Raw genomic sequence first — 16,786 nt, 5'->3', positions numbered from 1 at the left:
ATCTTTAATCCTTACAGCTATCCTGGAAATAGGTACTTTTATTCGTATACATAATATTATAGTATAAGTAGTAATAGCTAAGTGTTACTGATCAATTGCCATGTGCCATGCTCTATCAGAGACTTATTCTCTCTCATTTCATGTTCTAAGTTACCAGGGCGAATAGTGTTATTATCCTGCACTTTGTATTTGAAGACCTTGAGGCCCAAGGTGGAAGCCAGATCTGTCTAACCCGTCCTCCACACAGAGATAATATATATATATTTATTTATTTATTTATTAAAGATGTTTATTTATCTATTTGACAGAGAGAGACACAGTGAGAGAGGGAACACAAGCAGGGGGAGTGGGAGAGGGAGAAGCAGGCTTCCAGCTGAGCAACTGATGCAGTTCTATCCCAGGACCCTGCACTCATGACCTGAGCCAAAGGCAGATGCTTAATGACTGAGCCACCCAGGCACCCCTTAAGTAATCACTTAAGAGATAGTACATTTATTCTCCAAGGTCGTTAAACTATTTTTGCCCCTTCTTTCAGAAACAATAAATAAATACTGAAAACACTGCATTCTACAAATGGACTTGAGCTCTTCTGTTGGGGGAAAGAGTGGTAGGAAGAGGAAGTTTGATCAGTTAAATATGAGGTTTCATAACATCTCTGTGAAGTAGGATAATGGGGATGGCCAGTCAGACATTGCTCATTTATCAGTACTAAGCAAATTCATCAAAACTAATGTTTTAAGGGTATTGATAGAAAAATATAATGAATTTCCCTTTGTCTTGCTTGAACAAAAAGGCTTCAAACTTAATACATCAGTGATGTAATGGTGTTCCTGCAATAGTGGGGATAGTAGTTTTCTATGTCTTTATCAAACTGGGTATGTATTTGTCAGTAACTTATTGAGCTCTTAAAAAATTTCCATTCTGGGGGCGCCTGGGTGCCTCAGTGGGTTAAGGCCTCTGCCTTCGGCTCAGGTCATGGTCTCAGGGTCCTGGGATCGAGCCCTACATCAGGCTCTCTGCTCAGTGGAGAACCTGCTTCCTCCTCTCTCTCTGCCTGCCTCTCTGACTACTTGTAATTTCTGTCTATCAAATAAATAAATAAAATCTTTAAAAAAAGAAATCTTAAAAAAATTTCCATTCTGGCTTTTTTTTTCCCTTTGCCTCCTTCCCTTCATCCAGGAATCCAAGGAGATTGAGTGAACATGGACAGATGATTAAGATAATTTAAAGATAACTAAGTCTCTATATCCTTGGTTCCTGAAATGGTCCAAGCTGTTCAATTTTGATGAGGATGATGATAAAATTTACCATTTTTAAAGCATCTTCTACATGTCAGAGCTTTATATACTTTGTTATTTGAAGCACACAATCTACCAAAGTACATATTCCCAAAAAGGTACCTAACCCCAGAGGCTAAATACCTATTATACCTCAGATCATGTGGCTACTTAGTGAAATTCGAATACAGATTTGTTTCCAAGAAACGGGCATCCTTTAAAACCTATTGCCTAGCAACAAATCGATCCTAGAGACCTCCCCATCCCAAGTGGAGAAAAGCAGACAATTCTTTCCTAGAAGCCAACCTTGAGGGACAATTAGAATTTTCTAATAGAAGTGCTCCCCCACCTCCTTTTGTGACCCAAACAGTTATTTAGGACATAAAACCTCTCATTGGCTAAGGTCAATTTCACATCCTAGGACTTGCCCCCCCGCTGGTGGAAGAGAAGGGTCCAAGACCCCCCAGGAAATTCTTAATTTTCTTGGGGTGACCTCAAGTTGGGGACCAAGTCCTGCAGGCGACATTTGTTCATCCACATCTAGGGATAAACCTCTCTCCCAACTCAAGACTTCTTTTACTTCACAAGTTTAAAATAGGAACGAGGTCACCCCCCCCCCGCCTTTTCCCTCTCCCTGACAAGGAAAGGATCAGGTATGGACGACATTCCAATCCCTCTCCTTTCTTCATTTGTCAAAGTAACGTGTGCAAGTGGGGACGTGTGTCCGAGATTTTGTACACCTGATGCGCAGCGCGGCGGAACATCTGGGCTGTCCCGAACCCGGGTTTCTCGCCCCGCCCCCTTTGTTATTCCCCGAGCTTGCTCCGCCCACTCCCCGCCCCCGCCATGCCCCTCAGCCCCGCCCCAGGCTCGCACCGCCCCACCCCCTCTGCCCCGTTCCGGGCTTGCACCGCCTCCTCAGGCTTGCCTCGCGGGCCAGCCAGAGGCTCGTCCCGCCCGGCTTCTCGGGTGTTGCGTCCTCCAGCGCTACCCCGGCGCGTCCCGCCTCCTCCCCGCCCCTCAGCAGCTCTCCCAGCTTGCCCCGCCCCCACCCGAGCGCTCCTTCCGCCTGTGCCCTCCGCTGCTCCCCCGGCTCCAGCGGCCGGCGGTCTCGTCTCCATGGCGACGCTGTGTCTCTGGTTCCCCGCGCCGAACTTCGCGCGACCCGCGAGCTGGGCTGGCCTTCGGTGTCTGCCCTGACGACCGGCGGTGTGAGAGGACCACGAGCGGGTAAGAGGCACTGCGGCGACTGAGGGTCGCCCTCTCCCCAGCCTCGCGTGCGGACAGACCCAGCCCTGGCTTCCGACTCCCCCAGGCCGCGCGCCTGAACGCGCAAACTTCTCTGCCCCCTACAGGTTCGCGCTCCGGAGCTCCGCGGCTGCCGAGGCGGCGCGTGAGAAGGTAGGCTCCGCGCCGCTGCTGGTGCACCTGGGACTTGGCTTCCTCCTTTGGCTGTAGTCAGGCACTCGGGAAGGGGTGTAGTCTTTGTGTGTACATGGGTGTGAGTGATAACTGGGCAGTTCTGACCACCATTCTCGGACCAGCCAATTCGCGTGCGCAAACTGCTCCCCCCACCCAACAGTGAAAATAGCCTTGTTGCATCTCAGAGCTTCCAGCTGCTTCGCTCCATCCTTACCCCCCAAGCCCCCACCTCCTTTTTAAAAAAAAAACTTTTTGCCCCTTTTATCTGTTTTTTTCTTCTTACATTTTTTGGGAAACAGCTTAATGACCAGTAGGAGCCAGCATTCACTGACTGTAAAGATGTCATTACTTGCTAGACTTAACTTGCTCGACCATAAATAAAAAATTCTTGTGGAATTTGGGTAAATCATTGAACCTCCCTGGTCCGTGCTTTTATGTTATGTAAAATGAGGGGCTAACAGTGGATCAATCACTTCTAAGGTCCGGTCTTCAGCCTTCTGTGAGGTGACGAAATTGACTTGAGATTTCCAAAATCAAGATGTGTGGCCTTTGATTACTCAAACTACACTGCGCTGCGCTGGCACTTAAATTAACGCAGGGCAAAATTATAAATTTATCATTTTCCTTCCCAAAGGGCATAGGTGAATTGGGCCAGTTTGTTCTTACCCCAAGAGACCCCTGGAAGTGGCTTTTAAAAATAAACCTGAAAAAGGCACTAAAAATGTCTGTTGAATTGTTTCCTTCTAATTATAATTGTAGTAGGAGATAGGTGCTGTTATTTATTATTAGATATTTATATTAATCTTCACCATAACCATGAAGTGGGTAGTATTTTGTTCTCATTTTACAGTTGAGGAAAGTGAAAAATAGGTTAAGGAACTGGCTCGAGTTCACAATAATTTGCTGAGGTTTGGACGTAGACAGTCTGACTCTGGAGTCTGGGCTCCTAGCTCTACATTATACTGTAAAGGAAATATATAAAATTTATATGTCATCACTTTTATTTGTTTATTTTTACAGATTTTATTTATTATTTGATAGAGAGATAGGGAACACAAGCAGGGGGAGTGGGAGAGGGAGAAGCAGGCTTCCCGCTGAGCAGAGAGCCTGATTCGGGGCTCCATCCCAGGACTCTGAGCTGAAGGCGAAGGCAGATGATTAACGACTGAGCCACCCAGGTGCCCCATGTCATCACTTTTATGTATGAATGTAAATGGTAGAAGATCATTGAAACCATTTTTATACACGTTTGAGACTATGCAATGAAGATTGCCCCTGAATCCTATTGTGTCCACAGTAGACTCCCGTAGGATGGAGGACGGTGCTTAATCAGCTCTCTCATCACAGTTGCAGGGCCTGAGCATGTGGCTATTTCTTAATTCATTCTTTGCCTATTAGAATACTAGGTGACTTTTAAAAACAAATAGCCCAAAAGGATAAAATAATTGCACAAATGGGATGGAGGAACATGTACGTATCTTCCAGTATTACAAGAGAAACCATTGAATTTTGAATGCTTTAATTCATTTTATGAAAGGTTTTTTGAAACCTAGAAAATCCAAATAAAGCCTGTGTGGCCTGTTGACTGCTGGTTAGTGAACATTTACCTAGAGGAGTAAGGGAATGAGATGTTTTCTGTTCTTTTTTAAGGACTAAGTCCTTATAATCGGGTGATTATATCTTAAATTGAACCCATCACAGCCACATATGTCTAGGGGCTTTCTTCCTTCCTATTCAACAAATATTTATTGAGCACCAATTTATGTGGTATGTGAGTTTTTCTGTTCTTTGTAGCCCAAAACAAAAAACCTAGCTGAACTAATTGGGCCTTTGACTCTTGTTTTTCTTGAGAGAGTCAATTTTTCCAAAAGGCTACAACTATATCACATAAAAGTCATGTTTTGTACCGTGTGTAAAAAATCTGTCTGCAATGAGAGAAGCATGAGGTCCACCTGCAGGGAGAAGTTGAGATGAACAGGGAAGACCCCCATGCTCCTCCTTGAACACAGCTGTATTCACTGTTCTGACTTCCACAGAACTTGGGTATTTAACTCTTGGATTCTGTGAGCCAACCCTTTTCTTCTTTTGCCTAAGCTAACTTGAGTATGGTTTCTGTAACTTGCAACCAAGAGTCCAGACTAATATAGCGAAGAAGTCAAGAACTAATCCTTTTCTTTTAGAAATGAGCCCATAATTGGGGCACCTGGTGGCTCAGTCAGTTAAGTGTCTGCCTTCCACCCAGATCATGATCCCAGGGTCCTGGAATTGAACTCCATGTTGGGCTCCCTGCTCAGAGGCGAGTCTGCTTCTCCTTCTGCCCTTCTGCACCCCGCCTCTGCTTGTACTCTCTCTTTTGCTCTCTCTCAAATAAATAAATAAAATCTTAAAAAAAAAAAAAGAAATGAGCCCATAATGACCCCTACCCTGACCCCCAAAGTACATTTTAATTTACAAAATAAACAGAATATTTTCAAACACATATGATCACATAATTATGCCTTTATAAATCACTTTGTCATGTACATTTTTAATATTTAATGGTATACATTTATCTTCTGATGAATACTACCCATTTTTCTATATTAGTCATTCAGAATTTTTTTCATAATAAAAATAAATCTATACCTGCTTTTCCCCAACTCTTTTCTCAGAATCATCCCTCCCAATTCTGTGGGCCTTTCTTTTTTATTATATATAAGAGTATTCTAAGCCAATTAAATTACTTATATCATTCCAGTGGTTTTATTCATATAGTCAATATCTGAGTGCCTTTGAAATGATATGAGACCCATACTCATGAATAAGAACCAGTCTGTGCTCTCCAGAAACTTCTATCCTGGTGATATAATCATTCCACCACTCTGTAGTTATCCGTCTACATATTGCTTATGGGCATGTCCTTGACTGATTCTTTTACTCCACTTGCTTCTTAAATGTTGGTATTTCCCAGGATTCTCTCCTGGGCCTTGTCTTATTCTACATGGGCGATGCCATCCATTCACATTTTTTCACAGCTATCCCACACATCATCTTTTCTCTTGAGTTCTAACTCTCTGTAATAGAACTGGACAACATTTGATTTCAGATGACTTACAGACATCTCCAACCCAGAATTTCCCCAAAACAAACTCACTATCCACACCTCCCCCAAGAACGTTCCTCCCCTGGTACCCTCATCCTAATCATCCACACGAGAATCATCAACTTCTTTTCTTCTCCCCCACTTCTATGTCTAGTGATCCTCAGTTTTACCTCTCTTTTGGTTCCAAGTGTACCTTCCTGGCTTTGTACACCACTTTTTTCCCTGGACTAGGGTTTGGCAAATTTTTTCCATAGAGGGCCAGATAACATGTATTTTAGGCTTTGTAGGTCATACAGTCTTTGTTGTAACCAGTCAACTCTGCCACTGTAGCCTGAAAGCTGCCCTTGACAATGTACAAACATTGTATTCCAATGAAATTTCATTTATAAAAGTAGGCAATGAGGGCGCCTGGGTGGCTCAGTTGGTTGAGTGTCTGCCTTTGGCCTCAGGGCATGATCTCAGAGTCCTGGGATTGAGCCCCATGGGGCCCATGTTGGCAAGCTCCCTGCCAGCGGGGGCGGGGGGGGCTGCTTCCCCCTCTCTCTCTGCCTGTGGCTCTGCCTGCTTGTACTCTCTCTCTCTGTCAAATAAATAAATAAAATCTTTTAAAAAATGTAGGCAATGAGTCATATTTGGCTCATGAGCTTTAATTTTCCAGTCCCTGCTCTGGACTATTTCATTGGCCTTGTAACTGGTTTCCCCACCTCCCATTCTCTCTCAGGTTTACCCTCCACAGACTTTCTTTTCTAAGATAGATGTAATCATATGATTGGCTTCTTCAGAGCCTCGGTTTGCTTTCCATTGACTACTGGTTAAAACCCCACATCCCTTACACATGGTAATTAATGACTTTCCAGGTTTGCTCCCACATATATATCCGACTCCATCTATTACCGTTTTTCTAAGACACCGCTGTTCTTCCCCTTCTGTTGACTGCCTACTTGGCTAAATAAATAGCACCTCCATTATGAAGCCTGACTCTTGCTTCCCATAGCAGGTAGAATAATATCATATTCTAGGGATACTTGTAGAAATCATACCTGTGGGAATACAGCAAGCCTGGAAGACAGTCCTCAGAACTGTATTCTGGAACTGCAGAGTTGTTCAGGGACAGCTCTGTTGACTAGACTCTCTCTTCCTTTGTCTTTCCAGTTCTGTTTCCTTGGGCATCCCCAGTCCATGAGCTCAAAAGAAGGGATTTGACTGATCTGTTTGGGCAGTATGGAAATTTTATTAGAGGGAAGCATTTAGTACGATACTTTGAAGTTTGTTCTGTCCTGTATATGGAAAGTTAATACTTGTTTCCCCTGTAAAATTCTGAGCTTCTCTTGTATCCCCAGAGCGTATCACAGACATATTTGTGCTAAGGTACATGGTAGGTGCTCATCAAATATTTGTTGTAAATAGACATTAAATTTCGGGACATGAAATAGACATGGAAATCAGGAACCGTCATAACTGTGTTGTTCCCATTACCACTGGGCCTGTTGAAATACATCAGAAGAGTCTGCCATGTCCAAAAACCAGCGAGTATACTTGGTAGAGACTCCAGAGGCTGATTAAATGGATGTTGTGATGTTAACATTAACCATATACAATAGTAATGAATATACAAGGTGTGCATCTCTATACTATTCTTTCTGGATACCATGACCCCAATTTGAATAGGGACCACTGGATGGAGAAAAGAATTAAAGTAGCACAAGGCCAACATACAGCTTACATGCCTATAAGAGACGGATAAACAGAGATAAAAACAGTGTTGCAAATTTTAAATGGTATTTGTTTTGTTGTTGTTGTTGTTTAAGATTTTATTTATTTATTTGAAAGACAGAGATCACAAGTAGGCAGAGAGGCAGGCAGAGGGAGAGGAAGGGAAGCAGGTTCCCTGATGAGCAGTAGAGCCTGATGCAGGGCTCGATCCCAGGACCCTGGGATCATGACCTGAGCCGAAGGCAGAGGCTTTAACCCACTGAGCCACCCAGGTGCCCCTAAATGGTATTTTTTTTTTAATAGATAATACATGTATTTTGTTCAAATGTCAAGAGATACAAATGGACATAAAGTAAAAAAACTCCCGCCTACCCCAGTCCTGCAGCCATCCCTTTTTCCTACTCAGAGTCAACTATTATGTTTCTTTCGTAAAAGCATTTCCTTTCTGAGATTTTTTTTGCATACTAATAGTTATTTGAAAAATACGTATTACTTATACAACGGTTGGACCTCATTCTGCTCAACTTATTAGTCACTGCCTTAACTCTACCTGTGTTCTCAATTACCCTGTTTTTTCCCTGCAGTCAATGATCTTTTTTTAAGCAACTATCATTACTTTGGAGCTGATGTGGTTTTTTAATTAATTAATTAAAAGTCTTCAGAGCTAGTCTGCTTGTCTCAATCACAGTAAAACCTTCTTTTTTGTTCCCTAAGCAATCTTAACCAGCCCCCTAGGACATCTTGCTAGCTTTTCCTTTAGATAAAACATCACATTGTTTCTACAGCATCCCTCCTATATGCCAGGTGCCATGCTAAACACTTTAGTGCCATGCTAAACACTTAGTGCCATGCTAAACACCAGATCATCCTATTTAATTCATACAGTGATCCAGTGGAGATGGCACTATTGTGATTCCCATTTTACAGATGGAGGAACTGAAGCCTGAAGAAGTTAAGTAACCTGCTGAAATTTACATGGGAAGTGGTAGAACTGGGCCATGAATCCAGTCTCTTTCACTAAAGAGCCCCAACTCTCGAGTGTCACTCTGTACTGCCCCCCACCCCCATAGAATTCAGTTTTATGGAAGGAGATTAAATGGACATTTCCTAGGTAATGATAAATCCATACCTAGCAGAGCTTGAGTTTCCATCAAGGGCCGGGATCTGCCCATCCTAGGTTTTTCTTTTACCAGGTGAAAATGAGAGAATTATAAACACATTATATATAATGTATATATTATATAATGTATATAATATATACATTATATAATATATACATTATTATATTATAATATAATATATATTATAATATATATTATATATATTATATTATATATATTATATTATATATATTATATATAATATATATAATATAATATATATAATATAATATATATTTTATATTCTATTATATTATATAATATATATTATATATATTATATAATATATATAATATATAATGTATATATTTTATATATTATATATTATATATAATATATACATTATATAATATATACATTATATATTATATATTACCTGACGTTTCATCCAGGTAAAAGGTAGAATGTAGCAATTCATAAAGATCCTAGAGCTAGAAAGGAGAGAATATAAATATAAAGAGGATGTCTACTCAGACATATGGGTTACCACAGGATTGTGGAAATCTGCAAAGTACCTCTCACGACAGGTCATCTTGAATTTCTTTTGTTAGGGACTTTATTGTTTCAGCCTTTGAGCTCTACTGCCCTAGAGAAGCATTTATCCTAGAGTATGGTCTTCAGCAACTTTTTTTTTTTTTAAGATTTTATGTATTTATTTATTTAGAGGGAAAGTGTGCTCCTATGAGTCCCCGGGGTGGGGCAGAGCAGAGGGAGAGGGAGAATATCAAAGCAGATTCTGTGCTGAATGCTGAGCTGACCACCTCTGGGCTCCACCTCAGGCAACCCAAGAGTCAGATTCTTCACTGACTGAGCCACCCAGGCACCCCTGGTCTTCTGCAACTGTATTTCCTGAAAAGATACCTTGCTTTTATGATGGACTTTAGCTGTCTCTGAATTTCCTAGAAGGATAATCAGATTAATAACATATATAATAAAATAAATAAATAAATAAATAACATATATAATGTCTGGCTTGATCAGGATTTCCCAGAAAACAAAGCCTGGGGCAAAAATTTATGTACCCATGCTTTATTCCAGAGTGCAAATCGGTACGAGGGAGACAGATTTAAAAAGAGAAAAACTTAATACAAAATAGGAGCTTCTCTTTTATTGTCCACAGTTTTGGCCCTGAATTTTGTATTCCAGAAATCCCTAGTATGTACTACTACCACCAGTTTTTTAAGTCTTGCTTGGGATGTGGGGACAGCAAGTGTTGGTGAAGGAGAGGGCAAGTGAATTGTTATTTATGAAAAATTTAAGTGTGGTCTCTCTCATACTTAAAACAAAAACCACTAAAAGTTGATTTTTGTCTTTACAATTAAAATTAAATTTACCCAAATATGTAAAGGGCTAATTATAGGAAAATCTATTTAGGGTAACCTAAGAAAGGCAAACATTCACAAAGAAAATATTGTAATTTATAAGTATTAATAAATATATAGGGGAACTTATAAGGTAAGAATTGCATTTTTTTTTAAGAATTGCATTTTAGGGGGTGCCTGGGTGGCTCAGTGGGTTAAAGCCTCTGCCTTCGGCCCAGGTCATGATCCCAGGGTCCTGAGATCGAGCCCCACATCGGGCTCTCTGCTCCACAGGGAGCCTGCTTCCTCCTCTCTCTCTGCCTGCCTCTCTGCCTACTTGTGATCTCTGTCTATCAAATAAATTAAAAAAAAAAAAAAAGAATTGCATTTTAAAATGTGTCTTTGGGGGGTGCCAGGGTGGTTCAGTCATTAAGCATCTGCCTTCCACTCAGGTCATGATCCCAGAGTCCTGGGATTGAGCCCCACATGCCCTCTCCTACTCCCCCTGCTTATGTTTCTGCTCTCGCTGTTTCTCTATCAAATAAATAAATAAAATCTTGAAATAAAATAAAATGTATCTTTGGATAAAATAAAAAACATTTCTAAATGTATTTATTGAAATAAAAATATTTTATTTAAAATATCTCTTATCTTGAAATACCATGAAAAATTTTCTTGTCTGGCTTAAATACAGTTTTTCATAACACAGATGAACTGGAATGTGGCAGTTAGTTTGATTTATGTTGTTTTATTTTGCTGAAGTAGGAGAGAAAAGTGGTGTTAGAAGGATGAGCCAAGATGAATTTATGATTTCTGGGGTCAGCTCAGTAGGAAAGGGGAATCCTTAACCTGCTGTTGATTGTATTTGGATCTGGATCTAGAGTCCAAATTATGTAAAACCAAAACAGAAGCAGAGAATTAGAGGCTTATTTAATACATCACTTTTCTAACATGCAAAATCATTCCTATAGCTCTTTTTACATAAGCTCTGACGTGAAATGGGGAGAAGGGGAAGGGCTACTTTCTCTAGACTTTTTTTTTTTTTTTCAACCCAATTTCATAATCCAAAAGAATTAGGTTTTAGAGTTAGGATGGAAGTGACACTACTATATAAGAAAGCCAAAATATTAAATATCCTTCTGACAGAGTCCTGCATTGTTTTATTTATAGTCTAAATTTATACAGTATTTAAAGACTTAGGAAGTTGGGGTTTTTTTTGCAAGAATTATCTAGACAGGACAGATGCTGTAAGATAAGACTATATAAATTATTTTTAGGATGTTTTAAATCTCTTTTATTACCAATTTACATAGTTTCTAAAAAATTGGCTTTAATATAAAATTATATTTTAGCCTAGATAATAGAAATGTTTATTTAAAGGCTATGCATAAATTATTTCAAATACCTCAAACTAAAATAATAATGCTAGTTTTTATTTTTGCTTCTATTTTAGGTACAAAAATATAAACAGAATGGCAGATTGCTAGTGTTTGACTCAACGGGTAAATGATTCATTACTTAAAAAGAGCATGTTTCATCACCATTTGGTCCTAAATATTAAGAAGATAGTCTGCTGGAGTGATTGAATATAGTTGAAGTCTTAGTAGTTAAATCCTTTATTATATTGCTTGTCATTTAAAAAACGCTGAAATGTATTTGCGGATCAGGAATTTCTGTTAGGAACATCATGACGGATGAAATACTGAGTTGGTTTTTTTCTTCTCTTTCAGGAAAAGTGATGATTGAACCAAATGAAGCAATGTCAGAGTAAGAAGATGTCTCTGGTTGTGCAGCTGATCTATCACATGCCTTTTAAGCAATTAGAACTAGATAATGCAATCATTTGTCATCCAATTAAATTTGAAAGGCCAGAAATGCATGGATTAGCACTTTAGCTTTTGCTTCAGTGAAAGCAATTGTTACTTAGATAAAAGAACATTTAATGAAAAATGAATTTTGATAAAAATTTAGAGGTATAGATAATAGTCATTTCTACTTTTTAAATGCTGAAATACCAAGTAGTCTGTATTTTACTTATATTACTTTCATTGTTCATTCCTATTTCCTTTTGGTACTTGCTCATTTCTTTCAGAATTTCCCTTTAAATGAATATTTACTTTAAAATTATAGATTCTTTATTTACTATGAGATGAATCATTACTACTAAATAAGGGAAACTGATCACCCCAATTAGTTGAAGGGGCTAGTGTTAAAAAGAATCATAGTCCAGTTTCAGTATAGTAGCTAAATATTATGTACCTGCTTTGTTCAAGGCACTAATTCTGAGAATTCATCAAAACCCTTCCTGATATGATCGTCTCCTACCTCCTGAGGAAAAAATTCTATTAATTCCATGAAAAATTATACTTTGAAAGTTGATCATAAAACACATTCATAGAGATCAATTATTGACAGATTGGTAGAATGGTGCCAAACTGATATTATTTTGGTTTATTCTGAATAAAATTGGGAAATTTTTCATATTATGCAATATACATTTTAATTTTCATGCTGTCAAAGCTAAAAATTAAAATTAGAGTCACCTTGGCCTTTGTTGTAAATTATATTTAATTACATATTTTTGTATTAAAGAGAATGTATAACAGATCAAAGACAGAGAACCTATGTTTATTACAGATTATTATAGATAATCAGAAAAAATAAATGCCCCATTAAGTATATTAATCTATATGTGAATATGTATCTATATCCAATTACATGGTTGAAAAATATTTAAATTTTAAAAATGTAAGAAAATTTTAGTAGTCTTTGAAGGAAGTATGATATAATTTTCAATAATAATAGTAGGTCATTAATGAAAATATATTACTATTGTGTCTGTGAATACTGATGTTCATAGACTGTGATAAGCAGTGTTGGAACTGAAGCAAGGGGAAATCCACATCCTGAGTTAAACCCCAGGGATAAATCAAATGTAGCCTGGCCAAAATAGAAAAGCAGAGTGATTACTTGTTCTCTTGATCTCATTAATAATTGCATCTGCTTATCAAATTAATTTTTACAAGGACAAAAATCACCTTCCCTTCAGTTCACTTGCAGAGAATAGTTTGGGTTTGGTTTGATTGTTGTTTGGAGGGAGGAGGAGGAATGGTTAGTGTAGCCAATAAGTTTCACAGGTATGTGACTTTGTCACCTGGGTACCATACCCATAGTTCAAAGTAAACAGGGCCAGTCCTGGAAAAAAAATGATCAAGTAGGAAAATAGAAAATCATGGAGGACCTTTGCTTGAAGAGCAGTGTGACCTGGAAAGTTGATGCATTTTCTCAGTATAGCTTTCATTCCACTCTCCACCTCCTTCTGGAGGCACCTCCTCCTATGTCCTCCCAAACCCCGCATCTTCTTTGTCAAGTGAAGCAGTGGCAGTGGATTTGCCTTAATCTTCTGACAACCACTTTATTCTACTCTGAGGCATAAGGAGTACATGGACTTATAAACAAAGGGTTTCAGATTTTTGTGCTGCAAAGCCCACATTTATTATTTCCTCTTTTCCCATGGATCCCATGTGTGAAAGATTTTGTCTACCCAACAAATTGCATGTAATTAACAATTTTCAGCAATAAAAGTAAAATATATTTTTAAGGCTTGATGAAGTTTTATAGATCTTGGACCTTTGATCTGTTGGGTTTGGGGTCAAGCTTTCAAGCATATTAAAGATGTGGGGGGTGGGGAATGCCTGAAGTAAATCCACAGCATTCAATTGAAAAAATTGTATCTATAGGTTTTCCATAATCGTATGTTTTATCTCTTCTAAGATGAATGACAAGTCTGTTTTTTTATTTCTATTTTTATACTAAGTAAATGCCTCTTTGGACGTAGACCAGGATTGGCAAGCAAACTTTGTACCTTACCAACACAAGTCTCTCTAAATGTAGCTAGGATATTCTCAGAAAAGTAAGTTTTAATCAATTTCAGTTTTAAGCCTATGTTTGACAAGTTTAAATGATTTTTAAGACAAAGTTTGAAATCTAAACTTACTGAAAAAATTATCCCAATAGAAATTTGGCTAAATAAATATGCCTAAAACTCTTAACAGATTTTTAGGAACAGTCCAAAATCTAGGTTATCTATGTTCTAACATAAATATGTTTCAGTAGGATATCTAACTTGACTGACTCTCTAACCTAAGTAGAAATTAAAATAAACATCTTCCATTTCCAAAGGATATTATATAAAGTAAAAATTTGAATCTTTCCTCAACTGTAACTATTTGAATTAAAGAAAACAAATCTTTTAGAGTATACCAGTTCAGTTATGTATTTTTCTTGAATGCTAGAAGCATTACCATAAATAATGTCACTTTCTCAAATGGAAGTCGAAAGATTGTAGTTGAAGCGGAGTTTGGACCTCGGGCCTTTGATTCTTTAAAACTGGATATGAGAAAGACTACAGAAAGTGAGCAGAAAAGGAATTCATATTTTACTGTTAAAATGATTTTGTTGATTCTCATATGTATTTTTATGACATGTTCACTGCTTCCAAATAGTAATATCCCATTTAATATTGGGCATTGGTTTCCTCCATGTTGTATCATTAAGGTTTATTAGAGGCATTTCCAATTATTTAAATACTCAAAACTAGACCAGATAAATTCCCTCTTTTAGGGATATAATTAGTGAATATCTAAGTACCATATCTCATAGACTCTAAAGCACACATATTTTCTTCATATTTTAACATCTCTTACAATTGATGGCATCTTAAACTTCTTTCTTAAATAACAGTATATCTTATAATAAATACATGGTATCTTGGATTCAACTAAACATTAATTTGTTGGGGGGAGACAGCAAAGTTATTTTATTAAGATTAGATATTAGAGCATATAAATTCTAGTAATCACTTGTGGCAAGCTGTAACATAACAGGAATCTCACTAGAAATTAAATAACTGATTTCTCAAATTTTTAGATGTAGAGTTTCATCTCGGATGCTTTTTTTTTTTTTCCAAAATTAGAAAATCGAGGAGGGCAGAGGTAGAACAAATGTAAATCAACTTTGTATTTTTCATTACTAGAGAGGGGTTTTGCTTTAGGTGTATATATTAAGGAAATGAGATTCCGTTCCCTCCCATGATAGGCTGTTCAGCCTGTTTGCTAAGTCACTGTACAAGATCACTGACTTAACTGTACTCATGTTCTGGATTCATATGTCAGTGGGAAAAAGAGCCACCATAACTGGGGCAAGAAAAATGCTTCACATCTTTTTATGTCTTGACATGCAAAGTAGAAGTTGAATTTTTTTTTTTAATTTGGTAAAGGAGACATATTAAAAGAATCTTAAAAACACAGAAAAGAGGCTTGGGATTATTTTTCCAGGAGCAGGAGTATCTGTCTCTGTAAACAGAGTGCACCACACAAAAATCCTCTGTCTTAATGCATTATTAGTGACATGAAGTTTCAGGCTTAAAGGCTAAAAGAGAAAATTAACTCACTTTTATTTCGGCTACTTAATGAAAAAGCAGGCTACTTTATGTTATGACCAAGGTTTGATATTAGTGTTGGACTCTCTCCATAAGTGTAGCATTTAGCAATGGTGAGAATTGGTTTCTAAATCTATAAAAACCTCGAGGCTAATATTCCTAGTTTTATTCCAACATATTATAATGATGTGCCAAAGACATTCATATAATTGATTGCTTGTATGCTCTATGTTAAAGAACCCTGAGAAGATTTTAAGGATCATTACATAATGACAAATGCCAAGTAGAAATAGAATTCTAATCATCAGTAAAAATTATTTTTAATACTTTTCCACAAAAAAAATTACATTTTAGCTATACAGTTTATTGTTGATATATTTTGTGTTTATATTAAGTGTGTATGTATGAATGCTTGTGAAGCTTTAAATAGAACTGTGACCTAGGAAAGTATTTTTTCACTATTTATGTTAACATTTAGGAAGGAAGTCTCTTCAAAAAATATTGAAAATACAGCTCCTTTAAAGAACACTGAAAATAGAGCATCTTCAAAGAGTATTGAAAATAAAGATACAGAAATGAATCTACAGTCTAAACTATGGTCATCTTCCTTCTTAAAGGAAAGCACAGGTGATAAATAACATTTGTTTTGTGTGAGTAAATGTAGCTTCTAATTGAGGCCTCCTCCGTGACCTTTGGGATATTGATAATTCTATAGGTCTGGAGCAAGTCATAGGAGCCAGTAATTTTTGAAATTCATGTACCACATGATTCTGATATGCAGTTGGGTATGGAATCCATGGTGTACATTATATAAAATGATAATGATGAGGTATTAAATTTTCAAATGAACTAAAATACTTGTGAAAGCATTAAGTTCCATTCATCCAACATGGTTTATTGAGTCCCAGGACTGTTTTAGAAGCTGTAGATACTGGGGCGCCTGGGTGGCTCAGTGGGTTAAGCCTCTGCCTTCGGCTCAGGTCATGATCTCAGGGTCCTGGGATCGAGCCCTGCATCGGGCTCTCTGCTCCGCAGGGAGCCTGCTTCCTCCCTCTCTCTCTGCCTGCCTCTCTGCCTGCTTCTGATCTCTGTCTGTCAAAATAATAAATAAAAAATCTTAAAAAAAAAAAAAAGAAGCTGTAGATACAATAGTTCACAATAGGCAAGATCCTTGCCTTTATGAAGTTCACATTCTAGTGGGAGGTAGTCAACTATTAAAAATAAATAATAATAAAAAGTAAGACAATGACACGTTGTGGTAGGTGCTATAATATAAATAAATTGCACCTGGGGGAAGACTATCTTAACTCTAGGGATCCAGAAATTTCCCTTGATGCTCAGTGTTTGTGAATTGAAGGAGACCCTGTGACATCACATAAAGTCCTTAATTC

General features: G+C 37.9%; 1 protein-coding gene across 1 annotated transcript in view; it reads left to right on the top strand.

The window, feature by feature from the left end:
• Positions 1 to 1,932: 1,932 nt before the first annotated feature.
• ERICH2 (glutamate rich 2) overlaps positions 1,933 to 16,786 on the top strand; it is a gene marked incomplete at its 5' end in the record, with an annotated part of 39,004 nt that continues 24,150 nt past the window's right edge. The window contains 6 exons of the mRNA XM_080799406.1: positions 1,933 to 2,507; positions 2,633 to 2,678; positions 11,409 to 11,457; positions 11,686 to 11,722; positions 13,773 to 13,868; positions 15,874 to 16,022. Of these exons, the coding sequence (XP_080655532.1) occupies positions 1,933 to 2,507; positions 2,633 to 2,678; positions 11,409 to 11,457; positions 11,686 to 11,722; positions 13,773 to 13,868; positions 15,874 to 16,022 (952 nt within the window). The remainder of the gene's footprint in view (positions 2,508 to 2,632; positions 2,679 to 11,408; positions 11,458 to 11,685; positions 11,723 to 13,772; positions 13,869 to 15,873; positions 16,023 to 16,786) is intronic.

Source organism: Martes martes, assembly GCF_963455335.1.
Source record: "Martes martes genome assembly, chromosome: 3".
Classification (NCBI taxonomy): Eukaryota; Metazoa; Chordata; class Mammalia; order Carnivora; family Mustelidae; genus Martes; species Martes martes.
Note: the sequence above shows the minus strand (reverse complement) of the source record. Positions and strands in the feature narration are given on the sequence as shown.